Genomic DNA, 18,591 nt, shown 5'->3' on the forward strand with positions numbered 1-18,591 from the left:
AGCAATGGCTCATGTTGCTCCTGCACATTGGCATCTCTCACACATGGCAGAGAGAGAGCTTGTGTAGTTTGACCTTAGAATAGTGGAGTCTATGTAATATCTCAGATTGAATAAAACTATGTGGTTTTTGTTGATATTCACCGCTGACTCTGCCTGTTCTTGATTTCCAGAGTTGAACTTCTTCTCTTTCCTTCAAGGCGACAATCATCAGGTATGTGCGCCAGTTCATCACGTTATGTGGAGATGTTGAATTTACCAGCGAACAGCTCACTTTTGGTTTCAGTGGAAGCCTTTGGCCACGGTTAGTTTTAGAATCACACAGGGGCTCTGACTCTACAGCTACAAAAGAACAAAGCTGCTGCATGACAAACTTTTTCTTTTTCGGTAAACAGAGTAGTGATGGAAAATTCCTCATGCAAAGTCAATCAGTCAAGATTTGAAGGTAAAAAGAAAGAAAAATACATACAGTTGAATCCTGGTGTTCAGTAGATGCGATGTTATACGACCTCCTGGTACACAGTGTTCCCGTCGAAGGAGAAATGAGAGCGAGACCTTTGACAGATGACGGTTGTCACCCCAATATCCCTGGTGGGTTGAATTCACGTGGGGCAGTCGCACATAAAGACACATCTCTTGATTTCTGATATCCTGGACTTTCATTCCTCTGTTATTTGAAATTAATATTTTAAAAGGTTGATTCCCCCAAACCACATAAGTCATATTGTCACTTCCTGTGTTCGAGAGATTTTCTGCTGCAGCCTCAACACACTGAGGGTGAATGAATTAAAAACAGGAACTACGTATCTAAAATCAATATCCCTGTTATTCTGGTGAGTCCACAGAATCCACTCTTGACTATTTTCATTATAACTACTTTCTCCTAATAAATAGAGTACTAGCCCATATGAAGATTATAGGCGTCATCTTCAACAGTGACATCGCCGCTGGAAAGATGCAGAGGCAGATATCTCAAAACCCAAACATACAAACAGTAGAAACAGAACTTCCTGCACAACTCAACACTACGGGATGTTATTATGTAAATATGTTTTGTAATTTGGGCAAATGTTAAAAATGTCATCTGCTGTTTTAATGCTGTTCTTCATTAGGTAGAGTCCGGAATTAACGGCCTGATTGCTGCTGGTTTCTTCATGTTTCAGTGTTTTCAAACGCGGCCATGTTCTCGAAGAATCTCATCTTTGATGCTAAAATAATTCTTAAAACTATGATAGTGCAGAAAAAGTGAACCGCTCAGTGCTTCCTCTATAGATGTGCTCACAAAGCTACTGAGAGGAACAGAGGAACGGGGCGGGGGCGTCCCCGTTGCTACGGGTGACATCAGCTTTATCTCCAAAGTGACAGCTTGAAAGATGACCTGTCTATGTGAATGAATATATTTAGCAGTACGCTGCAGCACAGAGAACAAACTCAGTTTGAGAGATTCTCATTAACCTCATCTGAAAAAACATAAAACAAATGTTTTAATCAGTTTTACCCAGTAGTTCAATGATTTCAGATTTATGGTGTGATGAATAATGACCAGTGCAGAACTTTGAAAACCACCTTGTCTGGTGTTTAATAAATTCATTGGTGCAGTGAGTGTATTGTCATTAACTATCTTAAGCTTTAAAGGAAAATCATTTTCTAAGACTCTGGTGCATGAGGCTCTTTACCCCGCAGCAGCAGAATAACTCTAATTTCTCCCAGACGTATGATTTAACATTTAGAGCTGAAATTCTTTGTGAACTACTCTTAAGGCCCCTTCTGACTAAAGTTGCTTTCAGACCTGAACAGCACTGAAGTCCGGACATTTCCCTGAAATTTTCCCGAGGGGCTGTATGTGAGAAAGCAAATGTTCAAAAATGTACAGACATTTTCTAGAACTTTTCTTAATATCTGAAAGCAGCTCATGTCCTCAGCTCAAGTCTTCAATCCGCTCTGTCGGAAGACGTGAGGATGCAGCAAATCGATAAACTCCGATCAAAAACCGCTCCTATAATAATGCCCGCTGTCATTTCTGATTGGTCACACTGGGACATTGAGAATTACGCCATACATTTCTGTCACTGTCTGATTTTTGCCGCAGGATGTCTTCGGTCACCAAACTCCAAATGAGCTGTAGGCAGACAGTCTGAGATTGACAATCACAGATTTTACAATGTTCCTTTCACAGTGCAAAGATAAATACTTTATTAATCCTGAGGGAGATTCAGAGTCAGGGTTCTGACACCAAGATGATTTCAGGAGTTTCTCAAAACTCAGCCAGCACGAGCTACTTGAACTGTTCAGATGTTCTGTGATGATTCCCACCAGACTAACACGTCCTCCTCTGCCCTCCACGGTTTCAGCATTACAGCATGGTGATGGCAGCGGCGGCCGCCGCTTCGGCCTCCGACGACCACGAGCTGCTCCTCAACCGCTTCCTGCCCTACAGCGCCGCCACCTCCTCCGCCTCCCAGCTGTTCCTCGACCAATCGGGAGCCGCGACGGCCACATCGCTGACGGCGCCGGCCAACGGGGCGAGCAGCTCGGGCAGCAGCAGCAGCCTGGTCTCGTCCAGCAGCCTCCGTGACACTCACTCAACACACTCGTCGTCACACTCGGGCTCGCACTCCGCACACACACACCCCGGCGTGGTGGCCAGCCGCAGCAGCGCAGAGGCAGCAGTGGCAGCTATTTACGGCGGGATACCTGACGTTATATCGTTGGACTGACTAAGAAAAAGAGTCGAGACACACTTTGCGTCCAGCTTTGATCCAGCGATGAACCCAGTCACTAACTGTTTGACAGCAGGCGGACATTTGGATCCAGAAACCAGACTTGTGGAGTCTTAATGTCAAGACTGCCTGAAGAGGAGCACTAATGTTGTGAGTGGGTAACAGGTCTGGGGGGGGGGTTCCGTTCACGAGCCTGACCTGAGAACAGTTCTGAGTCATCATTTAAAAGGGTCAGCTGAGGACACCGTGTTGGTTTACTGACTTCAGATCGTACGTACACCAGCACGTGAGCCCACCACACTACTGTGGTGGCACCAGCCAAACAGCAGAGACGCTACCTGAGCAAACTCACAAAGGAGGAGGGCTCTTCTTTTTTTAACAGAAACGAGGAATGGCACCGTGTACAGAGAACAAAATCTATTTTCCTCTTTTAATTTTTGTATGTTAAATCGGGACATTTTCAGTCACGTGAGCTGCTTCTGTCGCCGTTTTAAAAGTGGAGGACTGAGGGTTTCAAATTTTGTTTTGTTTTGTCTTTTTCCCCCCACAAAAGCTTATACATACGCCTGTTGCCACGTGGTTTTCTTTTTCTTTTCCTTTACCTCTATCCTGTTTAAATTCCCTCTTGCATTTCTCTTATCAGAATCTTCAATCCTCAGTCTCTTTCTCTCCTGCTCATTATTAAATTCATTTTGTATTATTTCTTCATCCAATGGCAAGAACTTTTCAGAGGCTGAAGTGACCTCATATTCATGTACTAATAATTTTATTATGCTTCTAAGTTATGTATGATATTTAAACAGTTTATACACACATACGTGTACGTGTGAGTGCGTGCGCACGTGTGCATTCCCTGTGACCTTCAGGTTTATGCTTTGGGGAGTGTGTAGGTGGAAATTAACCATGTTTGGTTTTTCACAAGTTAATTTCCAGTTCCTTATAGAGACTCGCTGGTGGCAAACAGCAATCCGAGACTTTTAGACTATTTATACTTTCCAGTTTAGATTTTAAGCTGGAAGAGAGTTTTTTTTTTTTTTTTTGCACAATGCCAAAAAAATAAATGTATGGTACCAATGGAGATTATCACAATAATCAGAGTGCAGTTGCATCTGTCTGTGGCCACGGTGTGTTTCCAGTCACGTGTCCAGCTGCTGGTTCTTCAGGCGTGTTAAACTGTATCCTTTTGGCTTTCGTCTTCTCAAATCTTTTTTTTTTTTTTTTTTTTTGCTTGACTGTTAAGAAGTAATCACGATGGAGCTCAAACTGTTGTAGCAGCATCGGGCTCTTTAAAAAAAAAAAAAAAGACAGGCATCCCCAGACATGTGCCACAGCTCCACTGGAGCGAGTGACCAGGTGAAACTAGTGCCTGTTCATGTGCATTACAGCGTGTTTGGAATCAGGTTTTCGGACTTAAAAAACAAGAATGTCCCAATGGTCGCATCACAACCGAGGCCCCCGTCGCTGTCTCAACTAAATTTGAGCTGTGACTGATATCTTCAAATGTCCAGGGATTTATGTTGTGGAAGAAGAATAGAGTTAGCTGAAGCAGGCAGTTTGTGCCACAGTGAAAGTGGGTGATCTTAGCATGCCAACTTAGACGGCCCAGAGCCAGCTGCTTTAAAAATACATGACCTGTCTGGAACTTCAGACTTCAAACACCCTCCGAGATAAGTCGGTTCGCAATGTGGAAGTGTCAAAGAGAGGCGGAGGGTTTCTGGATACATCCATGTTGTTGCCATTCAGCTGAGAACGCAGAGTTTGCTCGTGAATGTATCGCAGTTATAAGAGTGCACTCACCTTTTGTTCCCACTTTAATCACGGTCACTATCCACAGCCGAGATCCACTGTAGTCTGGTCACATTAGTGGGGACACGCGCAGTCGACCTGGTTCGCCTCCTCCGTGCCCCCGTCAGCCCACCTCCTCCTCCTCCAGCCTGTGCGTCCTTGAAACTTTCCCCTCTAATCAGTTCCTCTTAGATCTTCCTCTTCCAGACGTCCGAGACAGACGGCTCACGTCAAAGTCCAATTATCAGCACCACAATAACATAATCACATCTGACAGTAACCCCGTGACCTGACATCCTCTGTCCTGTCCTTCAGCAGCCGAGGGACTGAGGGGACCGAGAGTGACCCCCAGCTCTTCCCCGCCCGCCTGCTCTTGGCATCTTTAACTTTATTCCTTGTTCTTCTCGTGGGAACCAACCCCAGCTCTTGAACCGACTCAGTCATTTGCTGGAACAACTCTTGTGTATTTCCTGTGTTATTATAGTATTTTATTTATTTTTGTCATTATTTCTATATATATTATATTTTTTCAAATTGTTTGGTCTCCGTGGGTGACAGTGTGAGTCTTATTTAATATGCATTTTATTATTTTTTGCCAGCGGAGTGATTTTTTTCTCAAAAAGATTCTGTTCGGTTGTTTGTCATGAAAATATCTGTGTTGACTTGGTAACACTTAATAATAAGGGCACAAAACACATGCTTAGTTAATACGAGCATGACTCATGATGATATAATGCATGAATTAATTCAGAGTTCATTAAGAATTCATGTTGCTCACCATTAAGGAATGATGGAGTCACTGTGCGTTTATGTTAGATAACATCTAATGGATCATCAATTAGTGATTAACTCACTTCATACATTCATTTAAAAGCCACCAAATTAGCTGCAGAGCCTGTTTTGTTTTGTGGTTGTTGGATGAAAACGTTAACATGTTGCTCTGTGATCCATCAGGCAGCAGGCGAAACGAAATCTCGTTAAAGAGTTTGATACAGATATTCATGATGAATCCTGCTCATTTTGTCGTTCCCCTGCCAGAGTAACTGTAAACTCTGTTGTGCTCTGTCACACTTCATCCCGATGGATGGTCACAGTTCTTAAGCAGAGGGAGGAGATTCGTCTCAGTGAGGAAGATTGAGGAGTTTGTATATCACACCATGGACTGAGAAACTTAGATTGTGACGTATATGGTTTGACTAATAAGGACATACGGCACCAAGGAGGCATTGAGTTCTCTTAGCATAGCTACATGTGACCCTGAGTATAGTCATGTTGATGATCAGGCTTTACACCGTCAATGTCAAATCTTAATAATACCGACATCAAAAAGGCCAATCGGTAAAGTTTGTAAAACTTTTATGTTTCTTGCCTCGAAAAAAGTAGAAGTTTGGGAGAAGAGATGTTTTCACGGAACAGCGATGATGTACAACCTGATTCCGTCTCATCTGGTGTTAACTCATCACATGAACCTGTGTGTTTGTGCCTTTTGTTATGAATGTTACCGTGACTCGCTTTGCTCACGAAGACGTTGTTTTCACTCATGTCAGTTGAATATGAATCACCGGCGTTTGGAGACTTGGGCTGGTCACAGTTCATGAACGCATCTGATCGCGCTTTAATTTATTGTAACTTCTTCTGTCCTCAGACTGTGTTTGTGCTGCCGATAACAATCCCTCAAATGACGTGAGATCAGCTTGAATGTTTTTCTGTCGAAGTGCTCTACATCCTCGGGTCTGTATGGGATTACCCCCCCCACACACACACACACACACACACACACACACAATGTGTTCCGCAGTGTCCACAGCTCCCTCCTGTGGTTCCCCGTTGTTCCCAGATTTAGCGAGAAGCCGTCATTATTGTGCTGGGTTTTCTTTCTCTCTTTCATTTTCGAACAAATGGGCCGTTTATCGCGGGGAGAAAACGTCAGCCCGCCTGCAGGAATGGATGAATGAAAGCACAAGGCCGGTGCCGTCTCAGCCACTCTCCAGCTTCAGTCAAACACAGGTGTGAACATTCGTGTAGTATCAACACACAGCATATATATTTTTTTCCAGCCGCTTTTATGTTTGCTGATTTGAACTCTGGGTCAGGACACGGGAGCAAAACCAACGTCCGCAAAGAATAAAGCGAACGGAATAAGGCCACTTTAATCAGCCGCTCCTCTTAACTGTGTTTTCAAGAGCTCAACTCTTTGGTTGTCACAGCGTCTCACCGTAGAAGGGAAAGGTCAACAACATGTGTATTATGTCTGTACGGAAACCTGACAAAGGAAAGTTCCAATCCAAATGTGGGTATTTGATTGTCTGTGTGTCTGCTTTTATGTGTTTCAATTCAGAGCAAGAGAATAAATTAATTTATATATTTTTTAGAAAATGAAAGCTGTACGATTATTGAAAAGAAAAAAAAGGACTGTGGCCAATAAAGAGTCTCACACAACGGTAAAGAATCTCAAAGTCAGACTCAAGTCGGTATCTTCACTCACTGCCTTAAAACATTCACAGGTTCTGTTTCCACAGCTCCAATCCCAGAAAAGAAATCATTTAAAAAAAGGCTTTTTCAAGGAGGGAAGAGACGACCGTGTACAGTAGACACTTGTCAGTTTGTACAAACATACCAAGTGGTAAAAAAAAAGAATATTTATTACCTGCATTGGAAGAAATTGTTTACTTATTGAATGTTACCTGTTTATGTAGAAAAAGTTTAGATGTAATAAAAATGCATTCTGGTATTTCTCTGTCTCGTCGTGCGTTTATCTGAACACTGGGTGGCAGCAGAGAGTCGTGTTGATCTACATCTCCCATGCTGTTACGATACTAATCCAATCACGCACGACGTGCCGACCCCAGCCGGTGCCTTCCCGACTGCGACGCGAGCTGCACTTGATGTGAACATCTTAAGTTATTAATGAGATATTCATTTTTGAAATGAAAAGTGATGTGGGGCGGGAAGCGGCGAGCCTCACACTCCGAGGAGCATCCGTTACGCACGAGGCGGATGGAGACCTCACGTCTAAGGTTCGCCCCTTTACACCTCAAGCCCCCCCGCGGACTGAGTGAGTTCAGGGCGGGTGTTGAACGCGTCTTTTCACGCTGTCAGAGCTGATGTTGGATGACAGGACGAGGGTGGGGTGGATGCGGATGGGAGGAGGGGGAGAGGGCATCATCTGGATCTGGACATCGATGTTTTTGTCTAACTTTAACTGCACAGCAGAGTCCAGGTTGTGCTGACCAGTCTGTGAGCTGCTGATATTATGGACGAGGAGAGTGAAAGCGTTTATTTGAACAGGTCCCTGGCGGAGATGGACCGCTTCAGCAACCTGGAGGACATCGACGTGTCCGCGGACGGGAGCCCGGCTCTGAGGTTCCTCATCTGCCTCGTGTACTCGGTGGTCTGCGCCGCGGGTCTGGTGGGAAACCTGCTGGTCCTCTTCTTCATCAGGGTGAAAAAAGAAAGGAAGAAGTCCACCATCAACTTCTTCGTGCTCAACTTGGCAGTGACGGACCTGCAGTTCGTGCTCACCCTGCCCTTCTGGGCCGTGGACACCGCGCTGGACTTCAGCTGGCCGTTTGGAGACGCCATGTGCAAAATCCTCCTCTCCATCACCGTAATGAATATGTACGCCAGCGTGTTCTGTCTCACGGCCATGAGTGTGACCCGCTACTGGTCCGTCGCCTCTGCTCTGAAGAACAGAACCGCGCAGAGGTCCTTTTCCGCCAAATGGACCTGCGTAATCATTTGGACCCTGGCGACCCTGGCGACTGCGCCGACGTCGATTTTCTCTACCGTCAGCAACGTGACTGGGGAGAAACTGTGTTTGCTGAGGTTCCCCGGTGGACAGTACTGGTTGGCGGTTTATCACATACAGAAAATACTTGTGGGTTTTGTGTTGCCAATGTCCATCGTGTCCATCAGCTACATCATGCTGCTGCGTTTCATCCGCAATCGCGGTATGAAGTCAAGCAACCCCAAACGGAGATCCCAGGTCACAAAGTCGATCACCATCGTCGTGTTGTCCTTCTTTCTGTGCTGGATGCCGAACCAAGCCGTCACCCTGTGGAGTGTGCTGGTCAAGCTGAACGTTGCAAACTGGGACCGCGCGTACTACATAGTCCACACGTACGTGTTCCCGCTGACCGTCTGTCTGGCGCACACCAACAGCTGCCTGAACCCGATTATTTACTGCCTCATGAGGAAGGAGTTCAGGAATAAACTGAGGGATCTGCTACACAGAGGGTAGAGTTTGAACGAGAGCAAAATGTGTTGACAAACTGCAGCCTTAACCACGAGGCAACAAGTGCGCAACGACAGTAAAAAAGAAATGGCGTGAGAGATGAGACAGGTCAAAAAGGTCAAACAGGACAAGCAGTGTCATGTCTTAGACTATTTGCTCGATTCTGCTCATGCAAAATGTTAATTTTAGTAGTTCTCGTCTTTTGCGTAATGTCGCTGTTGGGAAACCACTGAAGCTGCTTTTAAGCAAGTTGCTGCTAATTTTGTGTAAAATAAAAACAACTAGCTAATAAATGATATCGTATGCATGATCGCCGTGACGTCGCTTGTTGCATAAAGCCACTAGCAGTGAAGGTATATCTCATCCACGGTCCAGGAGACTGCGTGCGTAATTACGCATGACAATTAACCTTCGCAGTAGTGTGCTCGTTCCACTCATCCAGCTGGTGAAAAGTGGAAAGGTTATATTAAAAAAAAGAAGTGTATGACAACTGTGTTTATAGCACGATCGTGGCTACAAACACAACCTCATCACCTGCTGAGGGCAAAGGTTGGAAAAGACAGGAGGAATGGTTAACAGCGTGTGCCAGAATCAGTTGTATAGAAAATGTATACCAGCTTAGTTTAAATATGTGTGACAGTGAAAATGTATTCATGTTTTTTTCCACGTGTCAGAATGGCTCATAAATAGATGTGCGCCACTGTGACCTGCCTGCAGGTGATGTGATGTGATGGGGTGGTAGGAACGGTGGAGTTGGCCTCCTGCAGGCTCCACTGTTCACACAGACGCATGAACTGCTGATTGAAGCTAATAGGCTCAGCCAGAAACACATTTTATAATGAAGTTTCATTCTTAGCCTCCACCATCACATCCGCAATAGCGCGAGCACTGCATGAGCCACGCAAGGTCTGGCTGAGTGGCCAGGCCGCAGCACACATGCACACACACACAGCTGGGTGCCGTCGTGCGCACATTCATATTGTATCAGAACCGTGGGCTCTATTTGTGTCTGACAGGGCCGAGACCAGCTGCCGCGGTGGAATGAATAGTGTTGACCTGAATGTAAAATGTTGACAATTTGTTTGATTCTGTTTTATTTACAGAATCATTTTAAATATAGGCAAACTGTTTTTATATTGTTTGGATGTATTGAGATGAATTTTATTTTTTGATGTGCTGTATATATCATTTCAAATGATTTTACTGTTGTGCTTGTTCATTTGACATATTTCATTTTATCCCTGGTGGAAACATTGACGCAAGTGCCATTACTGAGCGATAGGATCAACATGTTATCTTGCTGTTTTGATGTATACATATATATATTTCCCGCTGTAATATGTCAGTGCAGATGTTTGTTCTGTTTTCGATAATGTAGGTATGGAACAAGGGCATTGTTCACACTGTGACACGTTGTACTGACATTCGTGTGCTTTGTATGGGGCCATTACACACATGAGCTGACAAGAGTGTGTCTGTTGTCTTTCTTACGAATATCCCCCTTTTCAGGGCTTTATGCAAAAAAAAATGTAACTCAACTATAAATATTAATGCAGAAATGTTTCACCTGTAATTTAGTAGCTAATGATGGTTTTGTTGTTGCTAACAGCAGAATTGGACAATGTGCATTTGTGGTCAGATTTAGCATCTCTAGATAATAAAAGTGGGATTAAAGGACAAGGAGAAGCGCCACAGCGGTGTTGTCTATTTCTCAGAAGGCGTTATATGAAATATAGACCAGAAGACGCATATGAATTCTTATGGTTCAATCTACTTCCAAGCTTCTCTGCTGGTGCTTTCATCACAAGGATGCACAGTAGGTCCTGTAAAGGTCAGCTCCTCCTGACTCTTGGAGGACAAGCTTAACTCCTTTGGTGGAAACACCAAAAAAGCAACAGTCAGGCCTCCTCTCGCCAATCGGACTGTGAAATTGTGTGTAAAGGACAATTGAGTACATAAATATTGAATTAAAACTAACAATAAACACATTTCTTCGTGTTAAAAAAATTCAAAAATGCAGCGAGAACAAAAGAGGCGTTTGTTTTTTACGAGGTCCGCGCGGAGCCCGTGAACGCGGCGGCGCGCCGAGGCTCCGCGGTCAGCTGACCCGGCAGTAGACGGGCCAGTCTCGGCTTCTCTCCTCTGCGCGCTGGGCTCCGATGTCGGGGGTGTCTGTGACCGCAAGAAATGGACTCGGGCAATGCACGAATTTGATCAGTCGCACAACCGATCAGCTGAGTCTGTGAATGGCGCCAAAACAGGACCCTAAACCTAAATTTCAAGAAGGTCGGTGGAGAGAGAGAGAGAGAGAGAAAGACGCGCGGAAGAATCCGTGCAAAGGGGGGCGGGTTTGTTGTTGTTGTTATTGTAGCTGCAGCTCTGCGATGGTGTCTCCAGGGAGGGAGACAGAGACGCAATAGCTTCAAATATAATAGTAGAAATCATATAAGCACACGCAACACTCATGTTTATCAAAGCGTGTCGCCTGAAAAACAAAGCCACACGTCCGACTCACGCGTCAACGTGAGGCTAACGGCTAGCTAAGTAGCTAGCATGCGACTCAGACTGTGTGTTGTGTTCGACTGCTCACGTTTGTTCTTCCCTCCTCGCAGGTGAAAGAGTCCTGTGCTTTCATGGGCCATTGCTCTACGAGGCAAAGGTGTGTTACAGTGGTGTGTGTGTGTGTGTGTGTGTGTGCGTGCGTGTGTTTGTGTGTGTGTGTGTTATGAGTAAAGTATCAACCACAAAACAAATGTCAGCCAACCAACCATTTACGCGGGCCGGTGTGTTGTGTGTGTGTGTGTTCTCTTGTTCCACAGTGTGTGAAGATCAGCATAAAGGATAAGCAGATTAAATACTTCATTCACTACAGCGGATGGAACAAAAAGTGAGCATCTTGGTTCAGACACAATTTGATGCTCTCCCCATCCTGTGTGTGTGTGTGTGTGTGTGTGTGAGGTCTGTAAAATTATTATTATCATTTCTTTTTTGCAGCTGGGATGAATGGGTTCCTGAAAGCAGAGTTCTCAAATATGTGGACAGCAACCTTGCGAAACAAAAAGAGCTTCAAAAGGCCAATCAGTAAGTTTCCATTCATGCACACTAAAGGTATATAGATGATGATGAGGAAACCTGTTCGGGGGCTGCAACCACCGATTATTATCATTATGGGTTATGTAATAACATAAATAATCTGTCTATTATTTTCTCTCTTCGTCGCTTGGTCAATAGAATGTCACAGAGGAGCAGAGAAACTAGAGAATATCCACAGGTTAGAAGCTGAAATCAGAGAATTCAGACTTGAACTGATGTCGATTATTTCAGTAGTCGATAACTAAACGATTAATTGTTTCAGCTCTAGACCTGTTTCCAGGTAAATTAGTGAATAAATGAAAGTTTTTCCCCCAAAATAACATTTTGTAGTGTAGTATTAGTTGCTTTATGAGATGAAACCCAGTGCTCTTGACGGTACATTGCATTATGCATTTATAGAAGGATCCTCACTGATTTTCTCCTCCACAGGGACCATTATGTCGAGGGAAAGATGAGGGGTTTAGCACCAAGTAAGAAGATTGCTGCTGTGCAGCAGAAAAATGTCGATCTGTGAGTATCTACCTTGTTTTACCTTCAATAATTCAACATATGCCATGTTGGCCCGACGGTGGACACACTGTTGGGTGAAGTGACGTTCTTGTGTGTGTGCTGAATGTAGTCACATGTGTAATATTATCATATTATTATTCACTGAGTCTTTTTCTTCTTTGGCTCTTAGGAAAGTGAAAAAGGCCAAACAGAAGAGTAAGTAAAATGTTTCTACAGTTTTACAAACATTTTGTTTTTATAACCTAACGTCACACATTTGCCCAAAGGACAGAAAGATGTCCCGTCAGTTTATGAGATTAGATGTTTGCACTTGCCATTTTGGGCAAAGTGAGTCTGGTGATGCATCAGCCCTGTCAGACAGACATGTTAAAAAACAGCCTTTATGGATCTGTTAAGTGAAAGGAGAAGCTTTTATGTTGACAAACCGCCAAACTGATCTCACAGATTTTTCAAAAAAAAAACCATTAACCTTCATGTCTACATATTCATAAGTTGGGAAATATAATGGTTGTGTCTTGTTCAGCCCCAGGGCCGGGTGAAGGTACGAGCAGCGGAGAAGCAGCCCAGGGCCCACGGAAGAAGAGGGCTCGGGTCGATCCCACTGTGGAGAGTGTATGTACCATCAGTTATTTGTTTAAGTCTAAAGCTAAGAAGAAATGTAATTGACTTTGATTGAAGGTGCCATGTGACCACGCGGCTTCTGTCTGTTTTTACATAATCCTGCTAACAAACAAACAAGCGCACATGGGCAAAACGATTACCTCCTTGGCTGAGGTAAAAAATATATTTTTATTCTGTCTTTTGACAAATGGGAATAATAATTGCAAAATGCAATTGCTGACCTTGTACACTGAATTGAATCAAGTGTACTGTTCTATATGCTCTGTGCCTTCATCCTGTGTAATTTCCCCCTTGGAAAATTCTTTATAATATGGGTTCAATAGTGGTTGGTGTAAAGCTTTGTACTTATAATGATGCACTTGTATGTGTCTTTGTGTAGAGATGACGGACAAGCATTGCTGCTCTCAAACAACACACAACCATCGTAATAACCGGCAAAAACTTTGTGTGTTTTTCTGTGTGTGCAGGAGGAAATGTTCACCAACCGCGTGGAGGTGAAGGTGAAGATCCCCGAGGAGCTGAAGCCCTGGTTGGTGGATGACTGGGACCTCATCACACGACAGAAACAGGTGAAAATACACACACACACATACACATAACTATAACCATTTATATTTACTTCAGCTAATATGAACTGATGCCCGTCAGGAAATGTTGTATATATAATACAACTAATGTCAACTCCTTCGACAGTAATACTCAAATTATCTCTGAATACAGATTTATTATATCTCACATTTTTGTAGAATCTGATGTTTTTGCCACAGCAAAGGGGACAATTCTGCATGAAACGAACTGAATGAAAGTTCCGGATGAAGAGAATGTTTTTCTGTTTTCTTACAGTTATATCATCTTCCTGCTAAGAAGAACATAGAGACTGTTTTGGAGGACTATGCAAACTACAAGAAATCAAAAGGAAACTCAGACAATAAGTAAGAATAAAAATACATAAATTTCATTTCGGATGATGTGAAAGTAGAGAGTAACATTGGTGTCCTGTGACAATCTGCTCAGCATCGCTGCTCGTGTCCGCCTCATCACGCCAAGTGTCATAGTATTTTCATGCGTTCTTTTCCATCAGCGTTGAATTGCTGAGAGTGTAGACACAATCTTGTGCAACGTTCTCAGCGAGACAACAGAACATCTTTATTTACTCAGCAAATCATATACGCTGCCGACATTCTCATCTTATTCTGCCATGTTTTTGTATTGGTGTTGTTCTTGTCTCCTTGACTACCATTTGATAATATACATTTCAGAGGATGATGTATCCTATGATGGATACTTTAAACATAAAGAGTTGTGCTGTTGTACAGTAACACTCAAAAAAGGAGATATTTGCCAAACTGGCGCATTCATGTGCTCGCTGATGAATCGGATACACACATTTCTTTTTGGAGGTTAGCATGACGGATTTTAATCAGTGTTGTTTCTCTTCTGGCTCTGATTTTTCAGAGCGTGATTTCAATGCTGTTCAGCTGCAGATTCACAAGTATCACATTTTCGAATTTGGTCAACTTTGAACTGTTTAAACTGCCTCACAGCACAAAGAAAACAAAGAGACAAGTAAATTGATTTCCTGTCTCAAGCAAATTTTGAAAAAACAATATGATTGATGGTTCTTAAAAGCTGCGACCGCTGTCGTCTTCATGGAAGCTTGTTTGTGGCAATTACATGACTTTTTCTCTTCTCTGTTCATTCAGGGAGTACGCCGTAAACGAAGTGGTGGCAGGGATTCGCGAGTACTTCAACGTGATGCTCGGCACGCAGCTGCTGTACAAGTTCGAGAGGCCGCAGTACGCCGAGGTCCTGGCTGAGCACCCAGACATTCCGATGTCACAGGTTTACGGAGCTCCACACTTGCTGCGCCTATTTGGTACGGACCCTCAACACACAGTTAAAACTCACACACACACACACACACACGGCCATAGTCACAGAAGACAGGTTTGACAGGAGTCACTGAGTTTATGGTTTTACTGGAGTACTTCAAAACTATTTAAAATTGGAATCATTAGAAATTCTTCTGATACACGTACAGTAGCTGTGGGAGTGAATACAGTGATGTGGGTCTCACTGCGCGGCTGAAGAGGGCCGTCACTTTTCCCGAACACTCACTGAAATAATCTCCTTTGTCAGACATATCTCGGTTGAACCAGTATCCAAGGTCTTTGAAGTACAGATTTTTCGTAAGGCCTTTTTAGTAAGTTTTTCCCAAAGTTTAATATGAGCATAATAATCAGATGATTAATTATGAGAGTAGGCACCTCTCTAAAACAAGCTAAACATTATAACCTTCATGAATTTGGAATTTTCTGTGGGAGTGTTGGATTAGAATGCATCAGTTTCAGTCAGGTTTTCTTAATAAACTGACAACTTGGTGTATATATCACCATTGCAGTGAAAAGTACAGACTCCACTGTTATCGTAACTGTGAGTCATTTTAACATCTATGTAAAGCCGCAGATTTAAAGTATGACATATTATTTACGATCATTTGTGTTTCCAAATAAATTGTCTCACAAACATTAAGTAAACATAAGTTAACTAAGTGTTTTCCTTTTTATGAAGCATTTTTACATTCAACTCTTTAAAAAAAAAAAAGGCTCATTGTCCTTCAGTCTTCTGTCTCCCTCTGTCCCTTCTGTCTTCTTCACATATCTTGTTCCCCCGACAGTTCGTATTGGAGCCATGCTGGCCTACACGCCCCTGGACGAGAAGAGTCTGGCTTTGCTGCTCGGTTACCTCCAAGATTTCCTCAAGTGAGATTTAACTCCCGCCAAACCGCCACAGAAAGACCCACTGTCGTGTTTGGCCAATTCTCAAATGTCGTGCCACATCAACATTTCCACCAGTGCAGCCAGGCTTGTTGCGAATCCTCAAAACACAAGTCGAGAAATGGATTTTCTGCTCTGGAAAATATTTGTGCCCTGAGTGACAGTGTGCAGTCAACAGCCTTTTTATGATGGGTTGATCTGACACTTGGCTGTTTTATTTTAATGCACATTTAAAATGGTTTCAACGGATGATTCATGTGTCAAAGCTAAATCAAAACAAAAACAGAACTGCAAGATTCCATTTGACCCGATCCTGCAGTGCAGATATACACGTTTACTGACAAAAGTAATTTAGATTCTGAAGAGATTGAGTTGTGGCATGACATGACATTTAGGCACAGTACATATTTTATGTTGAACTTTCAGGCTACATGATATGTATTTTAGAATTTTCAGTGACAAATGAAAAAACTACTGTTTAGGAACTCAAAATGTCAACGTTTTGACCTCATCTCGCAATGGTGAAGAATTTTCATTCAAATCCGTCCATAATGTTTTGAGCGATCCTGCTAACAAACAAACAAAGAATCCGACAAACCCAATCAATCACATAACCTCCTTGGTGGAGATAATTAAATTGCTGTGACTTGCCACAGATAAACTTTCGTAACTGTATTCTTAGTTTGCACTGGTAAAGATTCTCTGATTAAAACATCTGTTGATACATGGAAAAAAGGACTAATTGTTACCGATTCATTCCTTTTCTCTGTATTGTTCTACTGAGTCAGACACTAGAACCTCTCTGACTTTTTCTTTATTCATCAAGTTCTCTTTGTGCCTTGAGACACAGTATAATAACTATAGTAATTTCCTTGATTTTTTTTCCACAGGTTTATTATTCCATTTCCATTCCAATTGCTTTCATAGGCTTCATTTCTCTTTTTTGTAACAGTTCCGCCTTCAGGGGTCATAGACCTCGCTGTCGTGGCTGGGAACAAATACCGTATGTTGCTGCTTCCAGAAATAACCGCAACCACAATGACAATTTTCTTTTCCATTTTCTCCAGGTACCTGGTGAAGAATTTCTCCACCCTGTTCAGTGCCAGTGACTACGAGGTCGCACCCCCAGAGTACCACCGCAAGGCTGTTTGAGAGCTCTCAGCCCACAGCGCTCCGTCTGAGGCACGTCATCCCCCGTCTCCCTGAACAAATGTACAATAACCATCACTACCCTTTAAGTGCAGACTTGGATTAGATTTTTCACTTGAAATGATGCACTTCCTCCTCGAACGGTCTCAGGAGCTTGTCACAATTGAGAGGTCAAATATTTGAGGTTTTGCTGAACCTCACTGGACCTTTCTCTTTTTTTTATTTTTTTCTCCCTTTGTCCTTATTCTCTCACTTCTTTGAAAAAGACACAAGAAAAAAAAAGTTTCACTGTTGAAAAGTTGTTGTTTCCACAACCAAATCTCTTGTGTTATTGGTGCATTCCATCTGATATTTGTTATTGTTGCATGCGTGTATTTATTTGTAGTGTAGTTTTTCTTCTGCCACATGAGGTGCAATTTAATGCTGGACCACATGGTCAGCGTTCAGCAGTCAATGTTTTTGTATCATTATCTTGTGTATTTGTATCGATTTGTAAAAAAAAAAGGAAAAAAGTTTCTACACAATCTCTGCATTCACTTTGTCGCCTTGTTCATATCTTGTAAATTATTCCATGTCATCACTGTTCTTTCTTGTTTCTCACTGATGAAGTAAGTTGGAAAATAGCAGAGGAACAGCTCAGTAGGATCAAGACACAACGCGCGACTGTACTTAAGCACATCAGACATCAAAGTCTTCAGAGATTCTGTGGTTTAATGTTCATCTGACAAGAAGGAGCAAAAACATCCATCTTTCATGCACGTGTTCAGCTCATGAAAAATATAAGTTTCTCATGTGCCACGTGAAAGCAGTAATTCTCAAGATGTGCAAATGTACAAAATCCAATATGCTGTGGGCAATATGTTTTAACCCTTTATTCAACAAGGAAGGGAAACAATCACGGGTTATTTTTAAGACTTTCATGGAAATGACAGAAGATTTTTAAAGTCATTCAGTAAGAAATTCCGTTTGGTAATTTATTAAAACTTTGTTAAAGAAAATGCAAATCCTTTGAACTGGCAAGATTCAGACTCAAGGTGGGAGTATATCTATTACTGTTGATGGGTTCATGCTAATGGTGCAAATTTTGACTACTGTTGTCTTGTTTATAACATATTTAATGAGATGATAACATGTTCATGTCAATTTGGGATGATAAAAAGAATCAGAGAAATAGTACATTTTCCTGTAAAGTGAATGAAATGAAAGCAAACAGCAGTGTGAACTGAAATGATTAAAAATATTAGCAACTTAAGAAACATGAAAAATCCAAGTGTATTGGATGATCCAAGAAACAGACAGATCTCACTAACTTAGGGATGTTCTCTTCAGGAAGCAATTTCCTTTCACGGTATTAAAAACAGTATTCAGCTAGTCCATTTACTCAGACGTGATATATAAACTTAGATCCATTAAACATGGGCACACTGTGGGTATAAGGAAAACATAGTCATTGACATTCTTTAGTTGTTAGGACCTGGATAACAACGTCTCTGATTTACAGGCCCATTAGTATCAAGAAGGCCGTGGACCTCCGGCCTGGACAGACCAAACAGAAGCGGCAGCTCCATTGTAATTCCATGGCAACTCCATGGGGACTCCATGGTAACGCTGTTACTATGGAGTCATAGACAAAGACAGACACATTTAATGGCCAGTATTATTCAGTTAAATATGTCTTCAAATTAAACAATGCTGATATAATATG

At 42.6% G+C, this 18,591-nt stretch overlaps 3 protein-coding genes across 6 annotated transcripts in view; all 3 read left to right on the plus strand.

Moving 5' to 3' along the window:
• The window catches only part of LOC118302050 (E3 SUMO-protein ligase PIAS1-like), a 46,121-nt gene extending 38,888 nt beyond the window's left edge, over positions 1-7,233 (plus strand). For all 3 annotated transcript variants that reach the window (XM_035627853.2, XM_035627852.2, XM_035627854.2), the window contains exons 12-13: positions 171-211; positions 2,349-7,233. In XM_035627853.2, coding sequence (XP_035483746.2) covers positions 171-211; positions 2,349-2,714 — 407 coding nt within the window. In that variant the 3' untranslated portion in view covers positions 2,715-7,233. The remainder of the gene's footprint in view (positions 1-170; positions 212-2,348) is intronic.
• A 435-nt stretch (positions 7,234-7,668) lies between these two features.
• On the plus strand, positions 7,669-10,415 carry rxfp3.3a1 (relaxin family peptide receptor 3.3a1). Its single transcript, XM_035627855.2, has one exon. It carries the CDS (start codon positions 7,756-7,758, stop codon positions 8,740-8,742), a length of 987 nt encoding a protein of 328 aa, XP_035483748.2. The 5' UTR covers positions 7,669-7,755; the 3' UTR covers positions 8,743-10,415.
• Positions 10,416-10,838: 423 nt separating this feature from the next.
• Positions 10,839-17,410, plus strand: LOC118302052 (mortality factor 4-like protein 1). 2 transcript variants are annotated; one of them, XM_035627857.2, is made up of 13 exons: positions 10,995-11,022; positions 11,349-11,395; positions 11,556-11,623; positions 11,731-11,817; positions 11,968-12,007; positions 12,259-12,339; positions 12,509-12,534; positions 12,863-12,951; positions 13,428-13,529; positions 13,804-13,892; positions 14,664-14,836; positions 15,638-15,722; positions 16,805-17,410. In XM_035627857.2, the coding sequence occupies exons 4-13, from the start codon at positions 11,736-11,738 to the stop codon at positions 16,887-16,889; spliced, it is 852 nt and encodes a 283-aa protein (XP_035483750.1). In that variant the 5' UTR covers positions 10,995-11,022; positions 11,349-11,395; positions 11,556-11,623; positions 11,731-11,735; the 3' UTR covers positions 16,890-17,410. The 2 variants fall into 2 exon arrangements, with proteins under 2 accessions (XP_035483749.1, XP_035483750.1); XM_035627856.1 differs by lacking the exon at positions 11,968-12,007 and having other exon boundaries at positions 10,839-11,022.
• The last annotated feature ends 1,181 nt before the right edge of the window (positions 17,411-18,591 follow it).

This window comes from Scophthalmus maximus, chromosome 4 (assembly GCF_022379125.1).
Source record: "Scophthalmus maximus strain ysfricsl-2021 chromosome 4, ASM2237912v1, whole genome shotgun sequence".
In the NCBI taxonomy this organism is placed as follows: domain Eukaryota; kingdom Metazoa; phylum Chordata; class Actinopteri; order Pleuronectiformes; family Scophthalmidae; genus Scophthalmus; species Scophthalmus maximus.

Coding starts and splice junctions, on each gene's coding strand:
- rxfp3.3a1 (XM_035627855.2), top strand. CDS start 7,756: ATGGACGAGGAGAGTGAAAGCGTTTATTTGAACAGGTCCCTGGCGGAG.
- LOC118302052 (XM_035627856.1), top strand. CDS start 10,983: ATGGCGCCAAAACAGGACCCTAAACCTAAATTTCAAGAAG. Junction 11,023..11,348: donor TAAACCTAAATTTCAAGAAG/GTCGGTGGAGAG, acceptor CCCTCCTCGCAG/GTGAAAGAGTCCTGTGCTTT. Junction 13,893..14,663: donor AAAGGAAACTCAGACAATAA/GTAAGAATAAAA, acceptor CTGTTCATTCAG/GGAGTACGCCGTAAACGAAG.